This window comes from Engystomops pustulosus, chromosome 10, assembly GCF_040894005.1.
Source record: "Engystomops pustulosus chromosome 10, aEngPut4.maternal, whole genome shotgun sequence".
Classification (NCBI taxonomy): domain Eukaryota; kingdom Metazoa; phylum Chordata; class Amphibia; order Anura; family Leptodactylidae; genus Engystomops; species Engystomops pustulosus.
The window spans coordinates 66222074-66248298 of NC_092420.1; the positions used below are offsets into that span (position 1 = coordinate 66222074).

Below are 26225 nucleotides of genomic sequence, written 5' to 3' on the forward strand. Positions count from 1 at the left end.
TTCTGCCTTATTTTTGGCATCTTTCACTATGGTATCCTGTGTATGAAGTAAAGTCTCTCTCTTGGCTAGCTCTGCTATGGCATCATCAAATTCGGTATTACTCAGGAATGTGATGTACCTTGCAGACAGCCGCTGGTAGCGATCATAGGCGGTAGATAAGCGATTTAATGTTGTGCCTAATTTGGCTGCGTCACTGTCATAGCGTGATATGGCTGCTACACAGTGTTCAATTCTTTGCCATAAATCATCAAGATTAACACAGAACTCTTCCTTAATTACTTCAAAGTTCTCTCTGATCTTTTGTGTGGGTTTGGTAACACGTTTAGATCGTACGATTTGTTCCTCCTGGAACACAAACTCTGTATCTTGCACATCTGTGGGTCTGGTAACAGGGTGCACTTTGCTAGGTGCAGTGACAGAGGATTTTATAGAGCCTTTTGTGGACATGTTAATCCTTGTCAATGTGTTACTGTCTCTTTAAGATGGGGTTGCAGCTTGTTCACAATGGTGAGGAAGCCACGTGCTGCTAAGATGGCGGCAGCTCTATTTGCTTGCTTGCAGACTATGTGTGGATCTTGCAGGAACTACAGATTCAGCTGTGTTTTGACTATTCTGCCACAGATATACGCTGGAGAAGACCCTGATAGGTTGTGAGTGCAGTCTCCGTATAAACTGGATGGTAGATAGTAGAACTCACTGACATTCATTCCACAGCGTTGCCATTTGCATGAAGGGAGGATGCAATGGATGTGCTTTAGGTTCAGTTTAATGCCTTTACCTTAGAAATGACATGCCATGCGGTCAAAACACATTGCTACTGCACAGTGAAGATGAACATGTCTGCTACAGTCACAAATGGAGGACAGCATGAAGAAGGAGGAAGTGATGTCACAGAAAGAGGAGGAGAAGCTGGGTAACAGTGCATTATGGGATAGCTAGCTTAAAGATACAGCAAGCAAATTATCCAACAATAAAAACTTTGACCACTGGGTGGCAGCATGCATAACATGAGTATGAACATATCATTGCAGACTGAATGTACAATACAAGACCAATAACAGCATGGGCAATATGACAGGCTGTAACAGCATACTTTCTATAGAATGACAGCAAGCAGAGATCTAGAAAACCATAAGCAATTGATACAGAAAGTACTATACATACTCGTGTATAAGCCGAGTTTTTCATCACAAAAAATATGCTGAAAAACCTTCCCTTGGCTTATACACGAGTCAATAAAAAACTTCCATACTCACCCTCTGGAGGACCGATGGTCGGTGTGGCTCCCGATGTTCGGCGGCTCCTCTTCTGTCTTCCCCGCGGCTGGTCTTCTCTCTTCTCTGTGTTGTATCAGCCGGCAGATACGCATCCACGCGATCTGCCGGCTGGCGCACAATATCACGTGACGGTGTCGCCGCTGATGTCATCGCATGGATGCGTATCTGCCGGCTGATACAACACAGAGAAGCCCGGAGACCGGCCGCGGGGAACTTGGCATCAGGAAGCTGCCTGTAGGTGAGTATGGAAGTTTTTTTTTTTTTTTTTTTAAGGTGCTTGGCGAATGGGGATGGCAGTATACTAAGGGCAGGCCGGCTGTATACTTCAAGGGGGCAGGCCGGCTGTATACTTCAAGGGGGCAGGCCGGCTGTATACTTCAAGGGGGCAGGCCGGCTGTATACTTCAAGGGGGCAGGCCGGCTGTATACTTCAAGGGGGCAGGCCGGCTGTATACTTCAAGGGGGCAGGCCGGCTGTATACTTCAAGGGAGGCTGAGACCAATACATTTTCCACCCTCGGCTTATACTCGAGTCAATAGGTATTCCCAGTTTTTTGGTGTTAAAATTAGGGGCCTCGGCTTATACTTGGGTCGGCTTTTACTCGAGTATATACGGTATGTTGGAAAACTATCATTTTTCAACATACAAACATTTAACATTAATTTGACAAATTGGGATTACCCCTTTTAACACCAATGTAATTAGGCAAATCTCTCCTTAGGGGTTTGTATTGTTTTTCAAAATGCAATGTAAATGCCACTTGTGAACGCAGCCTAAAGAAAGCAAATATTTCTTTATACCTGTCTTGTTTTGGACCAGCAAGTTAAGGATTGAAGGCAAGAGGCCATTTGGCCTCACTATGAAAGGCCCATTTAAGGTTAAAAGCTTAAAGGGGTATTCTCATCTGGGCATTCACATCCATATTCATTAATCTGCCATTTGTAAGAAATGTTTACATATGACAAATGAATTAAATTTAAATGCCCCGATGGGAAAACCCCTTTAAGCTCTTATGTGGTCACCATTGACTTCTGGGAATGTGATTGCTGCTGGAAAAGAGACTTCCTTTTATAGATAATGGATCAGTTACTGCACAGCAGAACACTGCAATAAGCGATGTAGACATCTTGAACCACTAGGTGGTGCTATAAACCCATTTTGTAGTTTCAGGTCTATCCTATAATTTTATATTTTGACTTCAAGTGGTATAGACTGGCTGCAACCTTCATGCATCGATTACCATGAGAAAAAATACATTTACATTCATGCAGTCTCTATTTGTAGTTCATAAGACCGCATTGCAGTAGGTTAATCTCTTCCAATCCGAGCCAGTGGTCTCTTTCCCCCCCCCCTCCATTTTCTTTCCCACCTTTCAAGAGCAATAAGAACATAACGTCAGTGCACGTTTCCAGTGAAACCCGGTCTTACATTTTAACACCTTATCAACACTTGTCTTCAGCTTGGTGACCAGACTCGATTTTTTAAATCGGACATGTCACGATAATTGGTTAGAACTTCGGAACGCTTTGAAATATCCAGGTGATTTTGAGATTTGTTTTCTCAGGACACATTGTATTTTATGATAGTTATAAAATGTAAGTGATAAGTTTTGAGTTTCATTCTGAAACCTAATGAAAATTTGGCAATTTCGTAAAAATTCTTCATTTTCAAAGTTTACCCATCTGCCTGGATAGCAGAACATTTCAAACTACCCCAAAACCTGGATAACTAACATTTCCAGAATGTCTGCTTTATGTTGGAATGATATCTTATGCGTCCTCTCCTTTTTCTAGGATGTTATAGGGTGCAGAACTTTAGGTGTTGTGTTTTTTTTTTTTTTTTTATGAAAATCGCCAAAACTCACATTTTGAGGGACAACTCGGCTTTCAAGTGACTATGAAAGGCCTAAATAATAGTAAAACCCCATAAATTACCCCACTATAGAAACTACAGCCCTCAACATATGTAAAACCACTTCTATTAAGTCTATTAACCCTTTAAGTGTTTCACGAGGGTTAAAACAAAATGGACCTGCGATTTTAGAAACTTTTTTTTTTTTTAATAATTTTGGTAATGCAAACATATGAGGACTTATAATTTGGGAGGTGAGCTATAATGTATAGATAATTAATTTGGGGGGTCTATAGCTTATTCATGAGATTTCATTTACTATTTTAAGGGGGACACAAACAAAATTATCCTTTTTTATTTTGGATTTTTAGCTTTTTTTTTTTTTTTTTCTTTAATTGACACCTTTTCAGGGGCATAACTTCTGTATTTTTCTGTTGACAGCAGAGGTTTTCTTTTCAGTTTTTCGTGGGTTTATTGGTTTGTTTTTTTACGTCACTAACTGTGTTCAGTATTGTTGAAACAAACAACACACAAAAAGGTACAAATTTTGTGTCACTGCGTCCATATCAATCTGTACAAAAAATCTATATTGTACAGATTTGATACAGACGAAGTGATACCAAAAAATATGTACCTTTTTGTGTTTTATATACATTATTTCGATTTTATAAGAACTAGGGGCTTTAGGGTGGTGACACACGTTAGCGTTTTTGAACCTGTTTTTAGTCCGTTTTTAAACAGTCCTTTAAAAAAAAAAGTGTTTGTTTTTGTTTTTTGTTTTTTTTTACCATTTTTGTCTGTTTTTCCCAATTATCAATTAAGACACAGGCATAATGACCAATAATGACACAGGGCAAATTTTAAAGTTCTGGCATTGTCCTTATACCCTAAAATGGCTTGGACCAGAAGGGGTTAAAGCAGCTGTTTCATATAGTTTAGTTCCTTAAACTATATGAAGTTTTCCAGAGCCCTATACTAAATAACAGCCTCACGCCATAATATTATTCCCACCTTCAAACTTCACTGATTGGAGTGCTGTATATGGAGTGTTGGGCCGGCGGCACACGTGGCGTTTTGAACCAGTTTTTGGGCAGTTTTTAAGCAGTCCGTTAAACACATGTGAAAACGCATTTGTTTTTGACCCATTTTAATTAAGATAATTGGTAAAACAGACTGCTTAAAAACGGCCCAAAAACGGGTTCAAAATGCCATGTGTGCCGCTGGCCATAGGCAGTGCCTTTTGACCTCCCAAACATGTTGTGTAAGATGCCATCCAAACAGTACAGTGTCGGTCTTCTCTAACAACTAAAATGCTGCTGATCAAACTTTAAACCTGCTTGAGTAGTTTATACATTTTGCTGTAACTAATGTTGTCAGTATGTTTTGCAACAATAAGGTTTCAAAGGTCTTGCGAGAGATCCCTGGTTTTACCCGTCATGAGACTTCTTTTTAGAGGTCATCAGCAGAGGCGGTTGATATTATTTTTTACAGTGGCAGCATTGCTTTCTAATTACTGATAGATTGTAGGATCTTTTAATCACTTTTTATTCCTATTTTTTTATTGGTGGCTAAATGGCGATTTAGGCTCTATTTTCTGTTATGGGTTTTATTGCCAGGAATAATTGCTTTTATAATTTCATCAGACACTTTGGAACATATTTATGATTTTACTTTGCATAACTAGATTTAAGCTTATTTAATGTGTGTTCTATGGAAAGTGGGGAATTTTAGAATTTTTCTTGGGGGGGATTGATCGCTTATACAATGTACTGCAATACAACGGTATTTTAATATATTGTAGATTGTCTCAGACTGCCTGTAATCTAGAAGTCATAATTACAGCTATGGTCCGTGACCTTCATGACCTGCCGTTGATATATTTACGTTGGCCGGTCATGAAGAGGGTATTGTGTTTTCCATACCAGATATACTCAAGTATAAGCTGAGTTTTTCAGTAGAAAATAGATGTGCTGAAAAAAAACTAACTCTGCTTATACTCCAGTCTATTAAATAAAATCCACAGATCCTCTTCTTGATTGCTGAAGTAGTTTGCGCTGGCCACACACACTATGATGTAAGCAGTTTGTTGACATCAGTGTGTGCGCTGGCAGTGACAGGTCCGTGTGTGATGTTATAGTCTGTGTGTGGCCAGCGTGCAAGACTTGTTGCTGGCTGCTCACTGTAAAAATTATGCTAATAAGTGTGAAGGGCTCTGGCCTCCGTCTGTTACCTGTGCAGGAGCACATCTCACCCTCTTCTCTCCTGCTCAGTGTACCAGCATATAAAGCTACAGCGCCAAGGAGCACTGGTAATGCCTCCCAGAACCCTTCAGACTCATTAGCATAATTATAAAAGTTGATTTTAGAAGAAGGGGCCATGAATAACAAATATACTAAGATTGTCACATTGCCTGGATCTATGCATAAGTGTACCTGGTTTATTCAGGTTATTTATTGCCCCCCCCCCCGATCAGGCAAGTGATGAGTCTGATCGGGGAGGGGCTCCAGTATTGTCAGCTTCCCTCTCCGGCCTTCTGCACCAATGATTGCTTTCATCAGTTATAGAAGTGCTCATTGGACTCTGACTGTCAGCAAGTATTTTCACTTTCTATATCGTTGTCTGATTTACATCTCACTCCCATAGATGACAATCACTGATGGCTCCTTGGACAGTGATTGATTTCATTGTTATAGGACTCTATTTGTCTTCATTTAAAGCTAATTTACTACTACTTTCTATTTGTAAGACTAATCTTTATGAAGGTAAAAGTGGAGGACGTGTACTGTAATGAGATTTGCTAATAACCTTGTGAAGTTGGATGTATACTGTATTGTATATGTGTATTAGTCTACTGGCCATATAATAATCTATAATACCGAAAGTTGAGGATGATCGACAATGTTCCGGTAGTTTTACCTTCCATACTTTTGTTCTTGGCAAGATGAGCCTTTGTGTGGTCCAGCAAGGTGAACCTGTCCTTATCTGTTCCGGAAATAAATGTTACGTTTGGACATTTTGGGTTCTATTTAACATTATGGGGTTCACTGCCAGGAATAACAGTTGATAGATTAGGTACCTTTGTCCCAAAAGTCCCACCACTTTTATGGCTAATTTTTCTTATTTTGTTTATTTCAACTCTAGGGAAAGGGGGGGGGTGATTTGAACTTTTTTAAGCTTTTTTTTTTTTTTCCCCAGACCCTGTAGGGTACTTTAACCATAGGAGTTCTGATCATTCCTACCCAATACTGCAATACGGCCACCGGCACATTGTAACAGATTTACAGAAATGACTAAGCACAGACTCCATGCTGTCATGGAGTTGGATCTCCAATGACCTCTAGGGCAGGCATTTAGCAGGTTAACACCAGCGATCTGTGCCAGGCCCAATTGCTGGTGTTTCCACTTTCAGACAAACATATGAAAACGTCTGTATGCAACCCGTACCGTTGCGGTGCAGGCTGCATACACTCCCACGCATTTCAAGGGCAATACATCCATTATCTGGAGAGAAAGATAGAGCGGGTTCTATCTTCCTGTGGCTGTGTCGTGCTTTTTCCTATAGAGAGAGTGGAGGGGTGCGCTCACCCGTCGTGACAATTGTGGCCTGCAGAATTTCTGGGCCGAATGTTCACAGGCGCAGGGGTGTTCCTGCCCACACCGCTGCTAGTGTACAAATCCTGATAATTGTCTCCATATAGCTTGTCTTTAGTCAGCAACCTGATGCAGTGATGCCATTATACCCCCTGCATCAGGATACAGATGGCCTGCCAGATGGAGAATGTCTTCTAGCTCCCTCCCTCTCCATAACTTCCAAGTGTATCCGCAACTCTGCCATGGGTAACATTCACTTGGGATGTTGTGCTCTGGATGCAGAGCTCTACACATCAGAATGTAAGGACATATTGTATAGATATAGATATTGACCCTAATAGCGAAGATCCAGTGTGACACAGAATCTCTCTCTGCTGTTATTAAAACCTGTGTAAATAGAGTTGATGTGGTAACGCAAGTTTTTTTTTTTTTATTATTATTTAAATTTCTCACAGTAAATGATAGAATCTTTATGGTCTCTTTTGTAAATGGTTTTGCTCTTATATAGGGAACAAAAAGCTGGGTTTCCACTGCTGTCCTCAATCAGGTAGATCATGTTCTTCAGGCTTTATATACAAGGCTCTTAACATTTTTCATTGTGCTGTACATAGTGTTGGAGCTTAAGTAGAGAATGTTGCTTCTCCTCAAGCAATACTTCTTTTTCTGTCAGCAGAAATTTACCTAGTAAACCACTCTCAAGCATTTTAACACCTTTCACACCCTGTTTCTTTCATGGTGCAGTGTTGAGTCGTCATCATCCAGAAAACCAAGTGAGATGTAACTTGGAAGTCATGGAGGCGGAGAGCTCAGCACTGAAGCCAAGCTTTCCCTTACTTATATTGCCCTTTGCTGTGATTGACAGCGATGCATCCAGGCGCATGTGTAACTGGGAGAGCTTGACTTCAGTGACTTTATACAACCAATTTACATTGCACTTCAAAGCTGTTTTTCTGGATGATGCCACCATGATGGGCTATAAGGAGCATGATCTGCATGGTCTGCTTGTCTAGAAACTGGTAGTGGTTTATTAGGTTAATTTCCACTGACATGTTATTTTTATCCACTTCCTAGGATAGATCACTCGATCATGAGAGTAATTATAATGGGGTAAGTACTGAGCTCTTTCTGCCAAAGTGCTATAGAACGAGGTTGTGCCACCTGACCATCACATTATCTAATCCGGCTGAATCTAAGTGGCTCAGGAAAGTTTCTTCCTTTGCTATCCTATCCTGCAAAAATATATATAATTTTTTTTTGTTACCATATCAGACATAGGGCTATTTCACAAGACCCATCCTTGTGTAATGGCCTTAAGATAAAAAAACAATTGATCTACTGGAGTCAAAGGTACTAGTCACATGAAGTTCTTTTCTTCAACTTCCCTAAATCTGTGCATTTTTTCGTTAATTTTTCACTCTGCTCCTTCACAAAGCTATAACTTTTTCATTTTTCCATTTACTGGCTTATTTTCTGCCTAACCAATTTTACTTCTCAGTGACATTATATATTATTCCATGCTGTGTACTGGGAAGCTGCAAAAAAATTCCACATGCGGTGAAATTGGCAAAAAAAAGTGTTGTGTTACTTTCTCCTGGGCACAGTGCGCTCCAAAATGACACATCTACTGTATATACACTTGTATAAGCCAAGATTTTTCAGCACAAAAAATGTACTGAAAAACCTCACCTCTGCTTGTACACAAATCAATTAAAAAAAAAACGTACATACTCACCCTCCAGCGCAGTTCTTCTCTCTGTAACAGCCGACAGAGACGCCACCATGCACCCTGCTGGCCGGCGCACAGTATGACTCAGCGGTGTTGCCTGTATGCACAGTATGACTCAGACATGGTGTGCGGCGGCCGGCAGATCGCTTGGTGTGCGTCTCTGCCGGCTGTTACAACAGAGAGAAGACCAGCCACGGGGACTGGAGCATCGGGACCGCCTGAAGGTGCGTATGGAAGTTTATTGTGTTTTTTTTTTTTTTTTTTTTTTTTTTTTTTTTAAATGTGCTTGGCAAATGGGGCTGACTGGCTACATACTGGGAGGCTGTGACCAATGGCCAAGTCAATACGGTTTCCTAGTTTTTGGTGGTAAAATAAGGGGCCTCGGCTTATGCGATACTTTATTCTTTGGTTCAGTGCGATCACGGTGATACAAAATGTAATTGTGTTTTAATGCATTTTCAAAAAATTAAAACAAAAGGTACGAAAAAAAAAATTATTTTGCCATCTTCTGACGCTAATGGCTTTTTCATACTTTGGTGTACGGAGCTGCGTGGTGTAATTTTTTGAAAGATGATCTTTTGATCACTTTTATTATCTTATGTGAAATGGTGTGGCATTTTGGACATTTAGGCACTATTTTCCTTTATGGGGTTCTACACTGGGAATAACAGTTTTTATATTTTGCTACATCTGCATTTTTGGGACGCGGGACACCTAACATTTTTGTGATTTTTACTGATCAAGGTGATGCTCTCGATCTAGCACTGATTGCGGGTATTAGCAGGGGGTATTTGCTGCAATATGCAGCAAACTCCACCTCTGTAAGACGAGGGCTCACCCTGTGAGCCCTCTGCATACACCCTTAATAGCTTAGCGCTGTATGGCGCAGAGCGGAAAGAGGTTAAATTTCAAGTCCGTCAAACAAAAATGTTGTGTAATCAGCCTTACTATTTGCATTGGTGTATTGATTGTATTGGCAGTGATGGCGAACCGTTCCCAAACTGAAACTCAAAACCCTCTTATTTAACCCTTTATAAAGTGCCAATATGGCAATTCCAGCAGTAACTCATTGAAATCTTCTTGCTCCCTGCTCTACCACAGCTCAACTAGCATCAAACTCGCACCGTGTGCTGGATGGAACGTTAACCAATTGCACAATTAATTTCGATTAAATTAGCAATTTAAAAAATTTCCATAAATGGGTCTATTTAAAACCACAATTTGACTCTGGGTGCGTTCACACGTTGCAGTTAAAACTGCATCGCAATCAGCTTTGAGGTGGCTTTAGGTGCAGTTTTGTCAATTGAACAGGTGAAAGACATGAACTGAACGGGTGAATGACATTTGTGGAGCAGGTTTTCCCTTCAAAATCGAATTCACCCGAATTCAAACGTTGGTTAGGATGCATTTTATCCGGTTAAGGACCAGGCCCTTTCCTGTTTTTTCATTTACATTTTTTACTCCCCACCTTCAAAAATCTGAGCTGTGTGATTGCACTTCATAGTGATGGTATTGAATATTCCATGCCATGTACTCAGAAGGGGAAAAAAAATTCCAAATGCAGTGAAAATGGTGAAAAATGCATTTGCACTGTTTTCTTGTGGGCCTAGATTTTACGGCTTGCACTGTGGGTTGGTATGATCACGGGGATACCAAATTTGTATAGGGTTTATAATGTTTTCATACATTTACAAAAATTAAAACCTCCTGTACAAATTTTTATAATTTTTTTTAATTATTATTTTGCCATCTTCTGGCGCTAATAACTTTTTTCATACTTAGTTGTCTGGAGCTTTGGGTGGTGTCATTTTTTTATAGGATTTTTTTTATATTTTTCAAAATGGCAAAAAGTGCTATTTTCCGTTACGGGTTAAAAGCAGTTAAAAACAGTTATTATATTTTGATCGGGCATTTTCGATACCTAATGTGTTTAATTTTTACTGTTTATTTATATCACTTCTAGGGAAAGGGGGGTGATTTGAATTGTAGGGTTTTTTAATTAATTATTTTATTTTTTTATTTTTTTTTTACTATTTTTCAGACTCCCTAGGGTACTTTAACCCTAGTTTGTCTGATCCTACCATATACTGCATTACTACAGTATGACAGTATATGGGGATTTTCCTCCTCATTCATTACAATGTGCTGATAGCACATTGTAATGAAAGGGTTAAAACAAGACTGCCTCAGGACAAGCAAGTCACATGTTTTTTTTTTTTAAATGCATCCAAACCAAAGTCCAACCCCTGGGCCTACCCAGAGGATTCTGTCAGAGTGCAAGGTAAGTTATAACACGCAATTATTTTGTAGTGCAAATGCTTAGAAAATACAGAAAGGCATATGTGCACCGCAGGTGTATTGGGCTCCTGTAACCTGTCTTTGGTGAAAATGAGGTCCCTGGTGACAGGATCCCTTTAAGGGTATGAATACCATGATAATACAGGCAGTCCCCGGGTTACGTACAAGATAGGGTCTGGAGGTTTGTTCTTAAGGTGAATTTGTATGTAAGTCGAAACTGTATATTTTATAATTGAAGATCCAGACAAAAAAAAATGTGGTCCCAGTGACAATCGGAGTTTAAACATTTTTTGCTGTAATGGGACCAAGGATTATCAATAAAGCTTCATTACAGACACCTCACAGCTGATTATTGCAATCTGGGACTATAGTAAAGCATTCAGAAAGCTTCACCAGAGGGCAGAGGGGTCTGTCTGTAACTATGGGTTGTCTGTAAGTCGGGTGCCCTTAAGTAGGGGACCGCCTGTACTGAGCTGCAGAATAAAAATCATTTCTATAGGCATCTTTGATTTCATTTTTAGAGAATCAATAATCTACCTGCAGGAATGTTTTCTTCACATTTATATTCCTGCAGATATAATTTTTTTTTTTTACTATTCTAAGCAATTCGTGACCTTGTTTAAACGTCCTTGGTCTTTATGACTACATTATTATATTTTACTTTGGCATTAATTAGACCAGCCTATGTGTCCTCTCAAACCTCATTGTGCAAACAGATAAATGATTGCTGATCGTGTTGTTTTTTTTTTTCTTCCCATTTTTCCCATCTCAATTTATTTCAAGCCTGACCCTATTAATTTGTGTTGTGGCAGCCTTCGTTTTTCTTCTTTATCACGATGGCTGTCAGCACCTCTGCTTGCTGGAGGAAAATGCATTGCAGTCTTATTTAAAATGTCATAAAACTGTATAACTGTTTTGGTTTAAAATTGAATAATTTATTTGTTTTCTGCTGTGCAAATGTCTACCCTGGAATGCAATTAATTCTGAATATACTGATGTATGGTCCAATCATAATGGGAGCAGAGAGAAGATTTTTACCTAAAAAAAAAAATATAGAAAATGTTCAGATTATTTGTTCATGTGAAATGAACTTGAGTTGCCGCCTGTCTGAGGCTTTGGCGCTCATCTAAGGGCAGACGGTAGTTATAAATCCTGCCACACGCACATCACCAATTTATTATGTACAGGTTTTTTAAAATCAATAGGTGGATATACCTTTTTCTTGTTGCAATGGAAAAAAGATCAATCAATAGAATAATTAATAGATGCCTTTATTTTATTTTGCGTATTTGACCTGCCTGGCAAGTCTTCTATTCACACTCTCTAGGATTGGATTAAAAATGGAGGAAACCTTCTCTCTGGTGAATGTAGAATCGATAGTAGCAAAATATCTTTATGTAGGTTAGCAGGATAGATTTTTGGAATATCAAGATTGTGACGTTTTAATGGTGTGACCATCAATTGGACTGCAGAGTTTTTAACAAATGCATACATAAATAGTACAAGTGAACCTTTGATTTAAAAAAAAAAGTGTGTATATGCATGTGTATATGTATATATATGTGTGTGTGTGTAATATATCCCATTTCATCTTGCCAGCAAGGTAGACCAGAGCTTGCTGCTCTATGCAGATGGTAGGGGGAGCAGTGAGTCATAGCAGCTAGGTCTGCCCCTACCCTCAATCTGCTCCGCTCCATTGCAAAATCTGTACCAGCACCTCCATCTATCTTCTATTATTTATAAAATTGATCCCTTTTTAGGAAAATAAAACCCATATGACTATTTCTCTCTTTGTGGTTTTCAGATGACCCCTTTCATGTCATCTGTTATAATGTGTTTTAGCTCATGTAATCCATAATATGTTGTGAGCTATTGACATTTCTTAAGCCTCATCCATACAAATCTAATTGATTCATACAAGCTATACCATTAATCTTGCTACACTTGGCCGTGCGTGCTACATGTGACTTGATTTTGATTTGACAGAAAAGCATTTATTTTTGCAGGCATCAAATGTATCCCCTTATATTGTCATGGGAATCTGTGCATGCATTGCTTGTAAAGACGTCATGATTTCATATCATCTTTTACTTGATACATTTATTTTATGGTGAATTCTGATAAATTACTTAACTAAATGTGATAAATACATATATTTAGCAATGCTTTCATAATTCCAATATGTTTTTTGTTTTCTTTAGGCTATGTATACCATCTGGTAGCTACTTACCATTGTATATCCAGTGGCAGATTCCCTAAAACGGATTAATCAAAACTTTTGTTTTATAATGCACTATCCACTAATCCCCTTTATGTCCACTATACTTTGTCTCTAAAATCAAAGTTTATTATATGTAAATTATCTGCAGGGGATACTGGGGGCGTTACCATAGCCTTTGTGAGCTCTGAGGGTTCTGGCTATTATCCACCCCCAGTATCCCTGCAGAGATGCCCCCTGCATCTCCACAATGTGTTTGAAGCTGACGGCCCAGGCCAAGGTCGCACAGTATGTCAGAGACGTTTTGTGGGTGCAAAGTAGAATATAAGATTATAAATACAAGTCCTGCCCTGAGGAATCTGCTAGTGAATCTATGGTAGATATCCTTTAAACGGTATCTACCACCAGGATGAAGGACTGTCTGCAAATGAGCCTGATGGACTCCAAGCTCTATGGGTGTAAATGGAGCCTGGAGCCCCTCTGGCTCATTTGCATAGTTGTTCATACTGGTTGTAAATGTCCTTTAAGCCCAGTTCACGCCTTCATTCGGACCTCAAATATTATCCACTGTCACTAAAATGGTAATTGTCAGTTTCTGTAAGCAGAAAACTGGTCGGAAGGTTTTTTTTTTTTATTATATATATATAGAGGCAGTCATTCAGCTTTCTATTTTACCGATGTTGTTCACCATATGCATAAAAAACTCTTGTATTGCAAACGGTTTTTAATTTAAAAAATAATTAAAGATTTTTAAAACTTACAAAAACAGGGCCACAAATCTTTTGCCGATTTCCACCACAACATTTTTCACCCATTTTCCTAGAACATAGCATAGAATAATACGAGTTGCTACTGGAAAGTACAGTTTGTCCTGTAGATAACAAGCCCTCCTACAGTTCTGTACATAGAAAAGGATATGACTTGAGAAAGGAGGAAAAACCCCTTGGCTCAAAGGGGTGAAAAGCTGGACTTTTATTTTGTGTCTTGGCAGGTCCTTTGCCTCTGGTTATAGTATGAAGGACAACACTTGTATTACTATTGTCTGCACGTATCAATGTGTCATCTCGCGGGTCACCTATAAACACATGGCCTTGTAGGTGAACTGCCCTGAATCATACACATGGCTGTCTGGGGAAAGTTGTGGCCTAAACACTGAGAAAATTCTTATTTAGATGCAAATGAGGTCAAGAGAGGGTATACTACATATCTATAGTATGTCAAATGATAATTTGCATATAAATAAAAAATGTTCATCTAGGCCACCATATGTTTATATATGTGACCAGGGTGCCGACAGGTTCCTATTTTAAGGGATGGGAAGTCCAATGATCGTGGTATTTTAGGAACTTGTCTTTTGATTACATGCACATGGGGTTAACTAAATAAAACCATCGTCCTGTAGCTAAAGTGTGAGATGAAGAATATAAAACTAATGTATCCTGAAAAGGAATGACAATGAAGTCTTGAAATATGTCATGGTACGTATTGCTAAAGTATTGGTTTGTGTATAAATCATATATGATACATAACTTCAGTGTGTTATGGAAATTATTAGATCTGTATCTCTGAACCAGGGTTGGCTGATTTTAGACTCCTGACAAATCTGCTGTTTTGAGGGAAGATTTGTTGTCGCGGACTATGGCTTTATACAAACGCCGTTCAGAAGGCATTATTCAGGGTAAATGCACAAAATTAGGATTAGGTCAAAATCCATATCCAAATCTACCGCTTATAGATTGTGTGACCTTTTTGTTGCATGTCAATGTCCGTGTGAATTACTTTCTATTTTTTTTTTCTGCCCAATATTCAATGGAAGGTAATCCTGATTTATGCATTTATGAAGCAAACTTCTGTCCAAAGGAGAATATTGTGGCCTGACGCAAGTCTAACTTACACCATGTGATTTTCTGCAATTCTTCTGGTAAAATGTTCAATAGATGAATGAGAATAAAAACTGAAAAAGGCCACCAAAAAAAGATGAAAATGATGATTATTAGTTGTCCTTTGTAAGGGCTGAATTGGAGGTCTGAAATGAAGTTTATGGAGATGCTGTGGAATTCTCTGAAGAGGACTGTGTACATACCGGAAATATTTATTTGCAGGGAGAAATGGTCCTTATTTCATCTTTAATGGAAATCTTCATATATTTGTTATCCATGGCCTCCTACCTTCTAAAATCAACTTGTGCCAATGAGCCATAAGGGTGTTGGGGTTGTTACTAAAGCCCCTCGGTGCTGCAGCTATACAGGCTGTTACACTGTAAATCATTCACACACATCACCACTGTGTGCTTAAACCTTCTCTGCCACCATGAGATTACAGCAGGGGGGGGGGGGAGACGTGCCCAGTGTAACAGCCTGTGAAGCAACAGCCCGGAGGGGCTCAAGTAACATCTCCAGGAGCCTTGCAGTCTTATTGTCTTATTAGCACATTTATAAAAATCGATTTTTAGAAGGAAGGAGGCCTTGGATAATATGAGTATAAACTAAGCATATCACCCTGTAGGTGACTTTCCTTGCTTCATAAGGATGCCTTGAGAAAATCTTGTATTTTGTATGCATATAAGCTTTATAGTTTGGCATGGGTGTGGCTATATAGTTGCAGTGGGTGTACTTGCTCTTGTCCAGTTTTACCATTCAGCATCTCCCATTAATCTTTTCTTGACCCTTCCCTGGTGCACCACTTTTCGCAGCCAAGAACCGAAATATTCATGTGCAAACAAAAATAAGGCAGACTTTCCTATGATGCACTTGCAAGGTCATATCTTAAATATATCTGGGATGGGGAGACGAGCAACCCCTTCTAATATTGATGAATTGTGCTGGTTTAGGATTTTAATGTACTGGGAAACTTGGAAGAGGTTCTAAAAGAGAACGACTTTTGACTCTGTATTGTCCATGGGTTGTGTCTCATCTCATCACTGTTACAATTTATAAGGTTCTAAGGTGCAATTTCAGACAGTTTTTGGTGCTGTTTTCGTAAAAATAGAATCTTACCATTTTATGTCAGTTCCAAGCCCTGAGAAGATCAAAGCTCCTGAATTATCGAATCATCCTTGCTTGATATTTAGAGAAGTTCTTATTTTGCCCAATGTAATTGCTTTTATTTGTCAAATATATTCCTACTGTTTTTCTATTCTTGCTAGGGTTACTTTGTTGTCTGAAAAAATGTCCTTTTTAATCTGTTATTTTCTTTTCTTTTATAGATACTCAATATTCCAATAATGGTAAAGCAACGGCAAAACAAGACAAGGTAAATACAGGCAGTCCCCAGGTTACATGCAAGATAGGTTCCTTGGGTTTGTACTTAAGTTGAATTTGTATGCAAGTCCGACCTGTATATTTTATAATTGTAGCTCCAGACAAAAAAAAAATTTTGTCCCAGTGACAATTAGATTTTCAAACTTTTTTGCTATAATGGTACCAAGGATTATGAATAAAGCTTACCGTATATACTCGTGTATAAGCCAAGTTTTTCAGCACAAAAAATGTGCTGAAAATCCTCAACTCGGCTTATACACGAGTCAATTAAAAAAACCTGTATATACTCGCCCTCCGGCGGCCCCGATGCGCACCGCTGCTCCCCCAATGTCAGCACGGGTCCTCTTATTTATTCAGTAACATCATGCAGGGCGCCGCCATGGTTTTCTCCAGGCCGGCGCATAGTATGACGTCAGCAGCGGCCGCGTCATACTATGCGCCTGCCGGCCATGAAGAACTTGACCGCCCCCTGCAGGATGTTGCAGAAGACGGACGCGGAAGCCAGAAGAGGACATGGGCGAAGCGGCACAGACATCGGCGGAGCAGCGGTGCGCATCGGAGGGTGAGTATATACGTTTATTTATTCCTTTTAGTGCTGGGCTGGCTGTATACTATTGGGGGCAGGCTGGGCCGGCTGTATACTATTGGGGGCAGGCTGGGCCGGCTGTATACTATTGGGGGCAGGCTGGGCCGGCTGTATACTATTGGGGGCAGGCTGGGCCGGCTGTATACTATTGGGGGCAGGCTGGGCCGGCTGTATACTATTGGGGGCAGGCTGGGCCGGCTGTATACTATTGGGGGCAGGCTGGGCCGGCTGTATACTATTGGGGGCAGGCTGGGCCGGCTGTATACTATTGGGGGCAGGCTGGGCCGGCTGTATACTATTGGGGGCAGGCTGGGCCGGCTGTATACTATTGGGGGCAGGCTGGGCCGGCTGTATACTATTGGGGGCAGGCTGGGCCGGCTGTATACTATTGGGGGCAGGCTGGGCCGGCTGTATACTATTGGGGGCAGGCTGGGCCGGCTGTATACTATTGGGGGCAGGCTGGGCCGGCTGTATACTATTGGGGGCAGGCTGGGCCGGCTGTATACTATTGGGGGCAGGCTGGGCTGGCTGTATACTACAGGGGGCAGGCTGGCATTGATGCATTTCCCACCCTCGGCTTATACTTGGGACGGTTATACTCTAATATATACGGTAATTACAGACCCCTTACAGCTGATCGTTGCAGCCCGGCAGTACAGCATCCAGAGAGCTGCACCAGATATCCTTGTGGGCAGAGGGATCTTTCTGTAAGTAGGGGACAGTCTTTATAGGACTAACCGTCTGTTACACGTTAGGCCCCATGCACACGAACATGTATGGAAGCCGTATGGCAGCCAAACATACAGCCGCTAGAGTACGGCTGTCAGAGAAGTGCATTGTGCACAGTGTGGTGAGTACACGTGTCTGTCACCGTACTGTGCCTTCGCTAGAGAAAAGATCTTTTGCCATACGTACGTCACAGCTCCCTATGGGGAGGGATAAGGAGTGCCCACACCTCCACTTCTTGTTTTTAGAATCACTGGGGGGCCTGGTTTTCCGGTCTGGCCATCCTCTAGTTATCTTAACTTCCGACGACCCCTTTAATTCCAGCTTTGGCATCATGTAACCTTAATAATATCTTTCTTGTCTTTTTAGATCACTCCCACTGCTGTGCTGAGAAATTTGGTTTTAAAAGACTGTCCACCTGCTACAGAAATCCCCAGCCATCCATACAAATCCCCAATGAAGATTACTGATGGGTATCAGGACGATATTCCCTTATCACCACTGGGTAATGGGTTGATTATATATATCTTTCAATAGCAGATGATCTATGACCTCTAATGCATTCATCTCATTAGTGAAGTATAAATGCTATAACCATTAGTATTCCAACTGTTTTAAAGTCTATGGCACCTTTATGGAAAAAAAATAACCGCATTTTTAAATCTTCAAAGGGTTGTCTGGGGGGTTGAAAAATATGGTGGCTTTATAACTAAAACTGTCACACCTGACCGTGGTTTGTGTTGGTACAGTTTTTGTTGGTTGCTGATTTAGATACATGGAAATGAATGAATTGACTTTTTCGGAATAAAGCAGCCATGATTTTCATACTAGTACTGCAGCCAATCTTGATCAGATTTATGGCTGTGTAATGTTCCCTAGCACTGGTCACATCTTTTCTGCTGTCTGTAGCTCAGATTGTGGAGTTTGCTGTTCTTCCCTTCCCTTCTCTATTCAAATAAGTTTACCAAAAGAGTCTGACATTCTCCACTGTTTCGCTGTGGCGGATTGAGATGTGTCACACTGAGCTGTCTGATGTGAGATGGGAGTGGGGTGTGGCTGAGCGAGGGAGGTAGCAGGATTGAGCTGTATCAGGCCACATTCATATGACATTTTTGTACTGGGCTTTGCACTTGCCCAGTCTGATTGGTGAAACCCTGGACCTTCCTGCTTCCTTACTAAATAGCAGAGCTGACTCTAGAACTCTGTGAATCGTATATCAATATGGCGCTTGGAGTCCCGTCTCCAGGAGTGTTCAGACCAGAGTTCTGTGGTTTCTCTCCCTGTTCATAGATCAAGCTCGGCCAATTTTGTAGCTGCCTTTAGTGTATACGCCAAGAAAGTTTTCACCATACACACACAATGTGTCCAGGGCCTTGTACAGGCAGATAGAGGCATTCTTTTTCCATCCATCTGATTAGTATACGTTATATCCAGCAGGAAATACTGGATGAAAAAGCACAGCGGTCTATTATATGTAGACTGTCATTCGGCAACAGCTTTGAAGCAGCTTGGTTCTCTACTTATAACAAGAAATAAAGCTTATGTGATTAATAATTTTTATTTTATCTTTCCTCTTTATGAAATGCATTGAAGTCCATATCTTTTGTTTGTAGATATAAGTCATTTGTTGTCCCCAATCGTGTCTCCTGTCCTCGAGACCATTACTCCTACAAAGAAAGAAACCCCACAATTCTGTGAAATGAAAACGGAGAACCCTGAACAAGAGGTAATTCCTACGTAGTAGAACTTTTGGATATTTATGAAAATGCCTGATTCACAGCATCTTTATTCTTAATAACCTTTTATTGTTATTTCTTAGGCTACATTCCCAGGGGAGTAAGCGCTCCTCACCCCTCTCCGTTGAAAGATGAGCGGCCGGGCATCAAATCTGCCCAAATATAGGACATGCCCTATATTGTGCTGCGTTGCCGCCTGACTCGTAACCTATAATCGGGGCCTGCTAAATTAATGAAACCCCCATATCAATTTTACCAACCATGCCTTCAAAGATCTTCCTTTGTTCAATGGGGTATTGTCCTGCTGGAACAGAAAATGACCTTTCAAAAGTGTTCCCAAAACATAGAGAATACAGTTGTACAAAATAATAATTTTGGTCGATATTGTTAATAAAGAAGTTTGAATAGACAGAGGTTTGTGGATCTCTAGAATAGTATTTTACTAATTGTAACTAACAGGTACCCTCAATACCAGAACTCGGCATTGTATAGGCCGCAGGCCACACCTGGCCCTCTAGCTATCTCAGTCCTGCCCGCCTGAGCTCATTTGAAAATTTTAAATGAATGGGTGAGGTGCTAAAGGGATTGTCTGAGAGTTTCTAAAATAATTAGGAGCCAGGCTGGGCTTTTAAAAAAGTGTACTAGCCTCCTCCATCACTCCTTATGTCCCACACCGCGGTCCGGCTGATCCGTGCCCCTGCTAGTTTAAAGGGGCACGGAAGCTTTGTGCGGGGAGCTTCCGGCATGCCACTCCCATCCGTCACAATGTCCCAGCGCCTGATACAGTGCTGAGAGATGGGGACTGATGGGAGTGGCCAGCACTTTGTCCGGTCAGGAATTTTTTTTGGCGCATGGATCTTTTTGGCGAGAGGCCCAGCATCTTTGCACATTTGTAAAAGGGTCTTAGACAGTTTTCTAAGTACGACAGAATACCATAGACAGACTAATAAATATCCCCCATTGTTTCCATTTTTCCAGGCTTCATTAATCTCAAAGAGAGAGGAATTTCTTGAGATTAAAGACACATTTGTTCACCATGGAGAATCTATTGAATGTAAAAAGGAGCCTGGTGAGATTCCTGAAAATCCAGAGCGTAAGTGAGAATATTATTTTTATTTACGCCACAAGGCCATGGAGCTAGTGATCACAAGGACTCGGGGGAAACTTTCTAAGGATATTTCAAATAATGGTGACTTATTAAAGAGTAACTGTAAAGTGTCTTTTTCACAAATCAATAGCTCTTGGGGATGTAAAACAACTCTGCCTATTATCTTTGTTATCATATTCAGTAGTTTCTTGTCCTGATGTCTGCAAACTTATTAGACATAATGTAGGAGATTGTGTTCTGTAAGTAAAGCACCATAGGTTTCTAGGCATCAGTAGACACAGCTTTGCTCTGTGGATGGCGAGATAGCGGCATATGTTTAATAGAGGTTGGTCAACCTTGTAATAAATTTGATCCATTCGCCAACAGTCTACACATCATGAGAGCATGATGGGAGTAGGAGTTTTCCAACAGCTAGAGGACCACAGATTGGAGATATAAAGAATGGGTGTCCTGACTAAGGCTGCGACCACACACGTTATATAATCAATCTTCATGTATGGCCGAGGGTTGTCTCACAGAATGAAATTATTTCTATTTCCTGGACACGTTTTGATGTTTTCTGTTGCTCTCCTACATCCAGCATCAAATGATTTGTATAAATCCGCTCCGGAGAAAAGTCCTACAACAAATAGTATGGAGTCTCATCAAGGAGATGGTATCGTGAAGACCTCACCGGAAAAGGTATTTTTAGAGTAATGTGTGTTAGTATTGTTGGGTGTGCAGGACAAAATGAAAGGTTTTTGGGGAAGGATGTCCAATATTATTTCCCTCTATTGCTTGGAAGTTGAAGTAGAGCTGAGCAGTGTATGATAAATCGTAAGCGTCTAGCCGAGATCATGTGCGAGGAGGTAAGTGATTAGTCCCTATGATAAATGATGAGGCAGATAACGGAGCATTCACAAAGAATTATAAATGTTTATGGTCTTCTGCCATATTTGATGGATGGGGTATGATGTATACAATTCGCTTCATGCCTCCTATTCACTATTTTAATGAAATCTTCTGCAGATTCACAAATATAGCTTGGGGTTCATTTAGACAGCAGTCTGTGGGGATGTATATGAAGCCGCAAATTTGCAGCCACATGTATACATCCCCAATGGCGGCCCGGCGGCGGTACAGTGCCACATGTGTGGCACTGATCTGCGCCGAACACGGGGGAAAGATAGAGCATGCTCTACCTTTTTTTTTTCTGTGTGTGTGCGGCCTGTGCACCACTTTTCCCTATGGAGGGGGGGAGGCATATGGCTGTGTGTATGTACCCTTAGACCACGTATCTCCATACACATATGTAACAATGAAACTTTTTTTTATTTACTTAAAGGGGTATTCCAGGAATCTGTATAATTCATATATAAATGGGTCCTTAAAATATAAGCTTATATGTAATGAGTTGTTATTTAAAATTTTGCTCCCGTTAGCAGAAAAATGCTGGTGACATACACTGTGATGAAGAATTAAAATGCTACTGGCCCTTTAATCAGTCCATTAATTTCCTTGCAGAGCAGACACAGGACAGAAGATGCTGCTTGTCTCATGTCCACATCACATGTTCTGCACCTGCCTGGGCAGGTCATGTGATCACCACTCTTTTGGCTGTAGTGTGTTGGTTGCAGTGCATCCAGTATGGCCAGTGTTTTGGTGATGGCAGTTACACATCATTACTATGGTAACAGTGCAAGAAAACCTGTTACATCATCACTGGGGGCAGAGCATAAGAGGGAGGAGGAGTTACTGAGAACTAAAGGATCATGGAACTTGTAGTTTCCAGTGGCAGCCATCTTGGTGATAACTTTAGGGAGGCCATAAAATTTTGTGAATCATAAAATCAAACTATTTAAGCTTCATTTTGTGACTAATGACATTGAGTTTTGTTGCATTTAATTTATTTATAGCATTATGGGTTTTTGTGTCAGACATTCATATTCCCGGAATACCCCTTTAACTATATTGATTATTCTAATTGAATTGTATCCAGTGGTGGTCAGAATGATCTTCTCAATAGCCCAATAGTAGAAATCTGTCTTCTGCCCATGTACAAAAGGATGTAAATAGTAAAACGAAGACTGTATGACCATCCAGCACTGGCACATGAGGTGGACTTACTGAGAGGGAGTCAACAAGTATAGCAAGGGGTGCTATACAACTAAAGTGTGGGGGACTAAGGAGGGCCGACTTCTTGATCTGAACTCATCCTGACCTCCTTGCACAGCCACATACACACTGCATATGCGGTGTCCATATGAAGTGCACAGGACCTCCCAAAAATTACTTAACTTTGCCCTTTTCTGATATCCCAATTCAACAGTGTAGGCCACTGACCCAGGAATTACAGATTCTCTTAATTTAAATGAATCACTAATTAGGAAGGACAAGCCTCGCATAATGGTTGTGCTGGTGCCCTACTTGTGTTCTTGCTTTAGGGCCGTATCTATATATAGAGTTTTGGCCATTATAGCCATGTTTCTGGTGTAGGACAATGCCAGTTACTTTCTCTTTGTTATGTCAAATAATGTTATATCCATTACACTAATTGATGATTATTCTTTAACCTAGTAGTAATAGTGTATGGGGGGTAGTGATGTAAAGATACTACTTTTAAATTCAATATTAATAATAAAAAAGCCAGGCTGCAGATAAACCTCAAGGTCCTTATTGCAGCCTTGTTTAGCTTATATCTAATCTCTGTGTCACCTTAGCTTTCAGCATGATGTTTGAAAATAATGCTCATATTATTCTATAGCCAGGGAGAGAGCAGAAAGGGTTAACACTTGCTGTAAACAAACATGGGGAACAGGAGAGCACATCCCATCTTCAGACTGTTAGACCAATCGGACTGGACAACGGAGAAGTAACACTGTTAATAGGGGCACTAAGAAGCCTTTTTCTCTACATACTAGAACAGTGGTGGCGAACCTATGGCACGGGTGCCAGAAGTGGCACTCATTGCCCTTTCTGTGGGCACTCAGGCCATCACTGCAGGACAGAGTTCACCAAACACTAAATCTTCCTGAAGTCCCAGGCAACTTAAGAGTTGCTGCTCTCAGCGCTATTTTAAAGTGACACTTCATTGGCTGTTTGGAACTGCGGGAAAAATGAAAAGGTGTTGTCAGAACTGCATTATCTTTGGTGGTGCTCCTGCTGGACCCACCATTCTTCCAGTACTGAGAGACCCTGGAGAGAAGCTATCTGCCCTCTTTCTTTCAACTGTATTGGTGGCCTTAGGCGGCCGATATAATTGAAAGATGTGGAAGAACAGGTAGCAATAAGTTACTGCTTAAAATGCCACGTTGGCACTTCATGGTAAATAAGTAGATTTTAGTTGTAGTTTGGGCACTTAGTCTCTAAAAGGTTCACCGTCACTGTACTAGAACATAAAGAAGCAGGGTCACGGTGCACCAGGGGTGGAGGGTTTGGAATACAACGTGGCCCCCAAAAGAGGAAATGTCCACCTAGTGGCACAGGGCATGATGAGAAAATAACTTGGTCATCACTTTTTCAGGCTTGCGTACAGTGAGTATGGAAAGTATTCAGACCCCTTTAAATTTTTCACTGTTTTATTGCAGCCAAGAAAGTTCTGAAACCTACTAACTAAACCTATTTGCCAATCCAGTCCGTACCAATTACAGTGGGTACAGAAAGTATTCAGACCCCTTTAAATTTTTCACTCTTTTAGGTCTTTCCAATTGCTGCAATGAAACAGTTAATTTTTTTTAGTTTTTTTTTTTTTTTTTTTTTTTTTGCTCATAAACTGAAATATCACATGGTCATAAATATTAAGACACTTTGCTGTGACACTTTTTTTATTTAACTCATAAGCTGTCCATTTCCATCTGATCCTTATTGAGATGTATCTACGCCTTCATTGGAGTCCAGCTGTGTTTAAACTGATTGGACTTCATTAGGAAATGCACGCACCTGTCTGTATAAGACCTCACAGTGCATGTCTGAGGATCATGAGGTCTTAGGAAATGCCCAAGGAGCTGAGACAGAATTGTGGCAAGATACAGATCCGGTCAAGGTTACAAAAGAATTTCTGCAGCACTCAAGGTTCCTAAGAGCACAGTGGCCTACATCATCCTTAAATGGAAGAAGTTTAGGACAAAACCAACTCTTCCTCGAACCTGGCCATCCAGCAAAACTAAGCAATCATGGGAGAAGAGCCTTGGTGAGAGAGGTAAAGAAGAACCCCAAGATCACTGTGGCTGAGCTTCATAATAATGTATGTAATACATATGAAAACTGCATACAGTATGCAAGAAAACACATGAAGGTCTCCCAGACTGAGAAATTAGATTTGCTGGGCTGATGAGACGGAGATTGAACTTTTTGGTGTAAATGCTATGTGTTTTTTGGAGGAGGAAACCAGGCACTGCTTTTCACCCACCAAATACAGTCCCAGCAGTGACACATGGTGGTGGCAGCATCATGCTATGGGGGAAGGGACAGGATTACTGGTTGTAATTGAAGGAAAGATAAGTACAGAGATATCCTGGACAGCAACCTCTCCTGCTCTGTAACTCAGATGGGGCCCATGGTTCACCTTCCAACCAGACAATGACCCTAAGCACAAAGATAAAATAACAAAGCAGAGGCTTCAGAACAACTCTGTGACCATTCCTGACTCTCCCAGCCAGAGCCCTGACCTAAACCCAATTGAGCATCTCTGGAGAGACTTGAAAATGGCTTCAACCTATGTTCACCATCCAACCTGAAGGAACTGGAGAGGATCTGCAAGGAAGAGGCAGATGATCCCCAAATCCTTGTTGCATCATTCCCAAGAAGACTCCTGGCTGTACTGGCTCAAAAGCTGCGTCTACGCAATACTGAGCAAAAGGGTCTGAATATTTATGACCATGTGATTTTTCAGTCTGTCTTGAAGATATTTTTGCCAATTTATTAAACATTTTTGTTTTTTTTCTGTCAATGTTGGGTGCAGAGTGTACATTAATAAGCAAAATAAGAACTTTGTTTAATTGCAGCCAATTGGTAAAATTTAAGATTGAAAAATTTACAGAGGGCTGAATACTTTTCATACCCACTGTAATTGATAGGCACTTGATCGGCAAATGGGTTTAGTTTTAGCTAGACACAACGACCACAAGTAGTTTAGCAAGAAAAATTATTTATTAGCACCGTGAGCACGGGACTACACATTTCGGAAGCAACCCGCTTCCTTCATCAGGTCTGAGAAACCCTGTAAAATATACAATAAAAATGCTTTACAAACTAAGCAGAATTTATTAATGAGATATATAAGAAAAATACCCCAAACACACACACACCATTCCACTCTATCATAACAAGAAATAAAGTAACTACAATGCTGCATCAGAATTCTAGAATGGTCTTCCCTGTTTAACCTGTTCTTTAATTTTGTTTTTGGAATCTTCTAGATTGGGAAACCGTGGTTGTAAAGTATTTTTTAGGAAAGAGGGTTTGATTTTTTTATTTTTTATTTTTTTCTTTCCCTACTATAGACAGTAAAAGTCCAAAAATCCTGTTGGGCCATGTTCTCCAAAGCTCTTAATACCAACCTTGTGCCTATAAAGTCATCAAGTGACAGCTTCCAGCAGTTCAAAAAAGCTGCAATAGCCAAAGAGGAACGAGAAAGAGCACTGAAAGCTCAAGAATTTAAGAGACAGCAAGAAGAAAGAGGAGAAAAAATAAGGTTGTACTGCCTTTTTCACTAATAGATGTTGGATATTAGAGAACAGTGCTCTGCTGTCTCTGGAACCATCATAGGTAGTAAATGTTAGTGCTAGAGATAAAAGAGCAATGTGCTCAGCAATGCCAAAGTACCCAGGTGTCTAATTTACTATTTATTAATTAAAATCAAAACATTAAAG

General features: G+C 40.5%; 1 protein-coding gene across 1 annotated transcript in view; it reads left to right on the plus strand.

The window, feature by feature from the left end:
- BRDT (bromodomain testis associated) overlaps nt 1–26225 on the plus strand; it is an 87756-nt gene that overhangs the window by 59806 nt on the left and 1725 nt on the right. Inside the window, exons 13-18 of the mRNA XM_072128427.1 lie at nt 16166–16212; nt 17902–18037; nt 19146–19258; nt 20247–20361; nt 20957–21057; nt 25857–26047. Of these exons, the coding sequence (XP_071984528.1) occupies nt 16166–16212; nt 17902–18037; nt 19146–19258; nt 20247–20361; nt 20957–21057; nt 25857–26047 (703 nt within the window). The remainder of the gene's footprint in view (nt 1–16165; nt 16213–17901; nt 18038–19145; nt 19259–20246; nt 20362–20956; nt 21058–25856; nt 26048–26225) is intronic.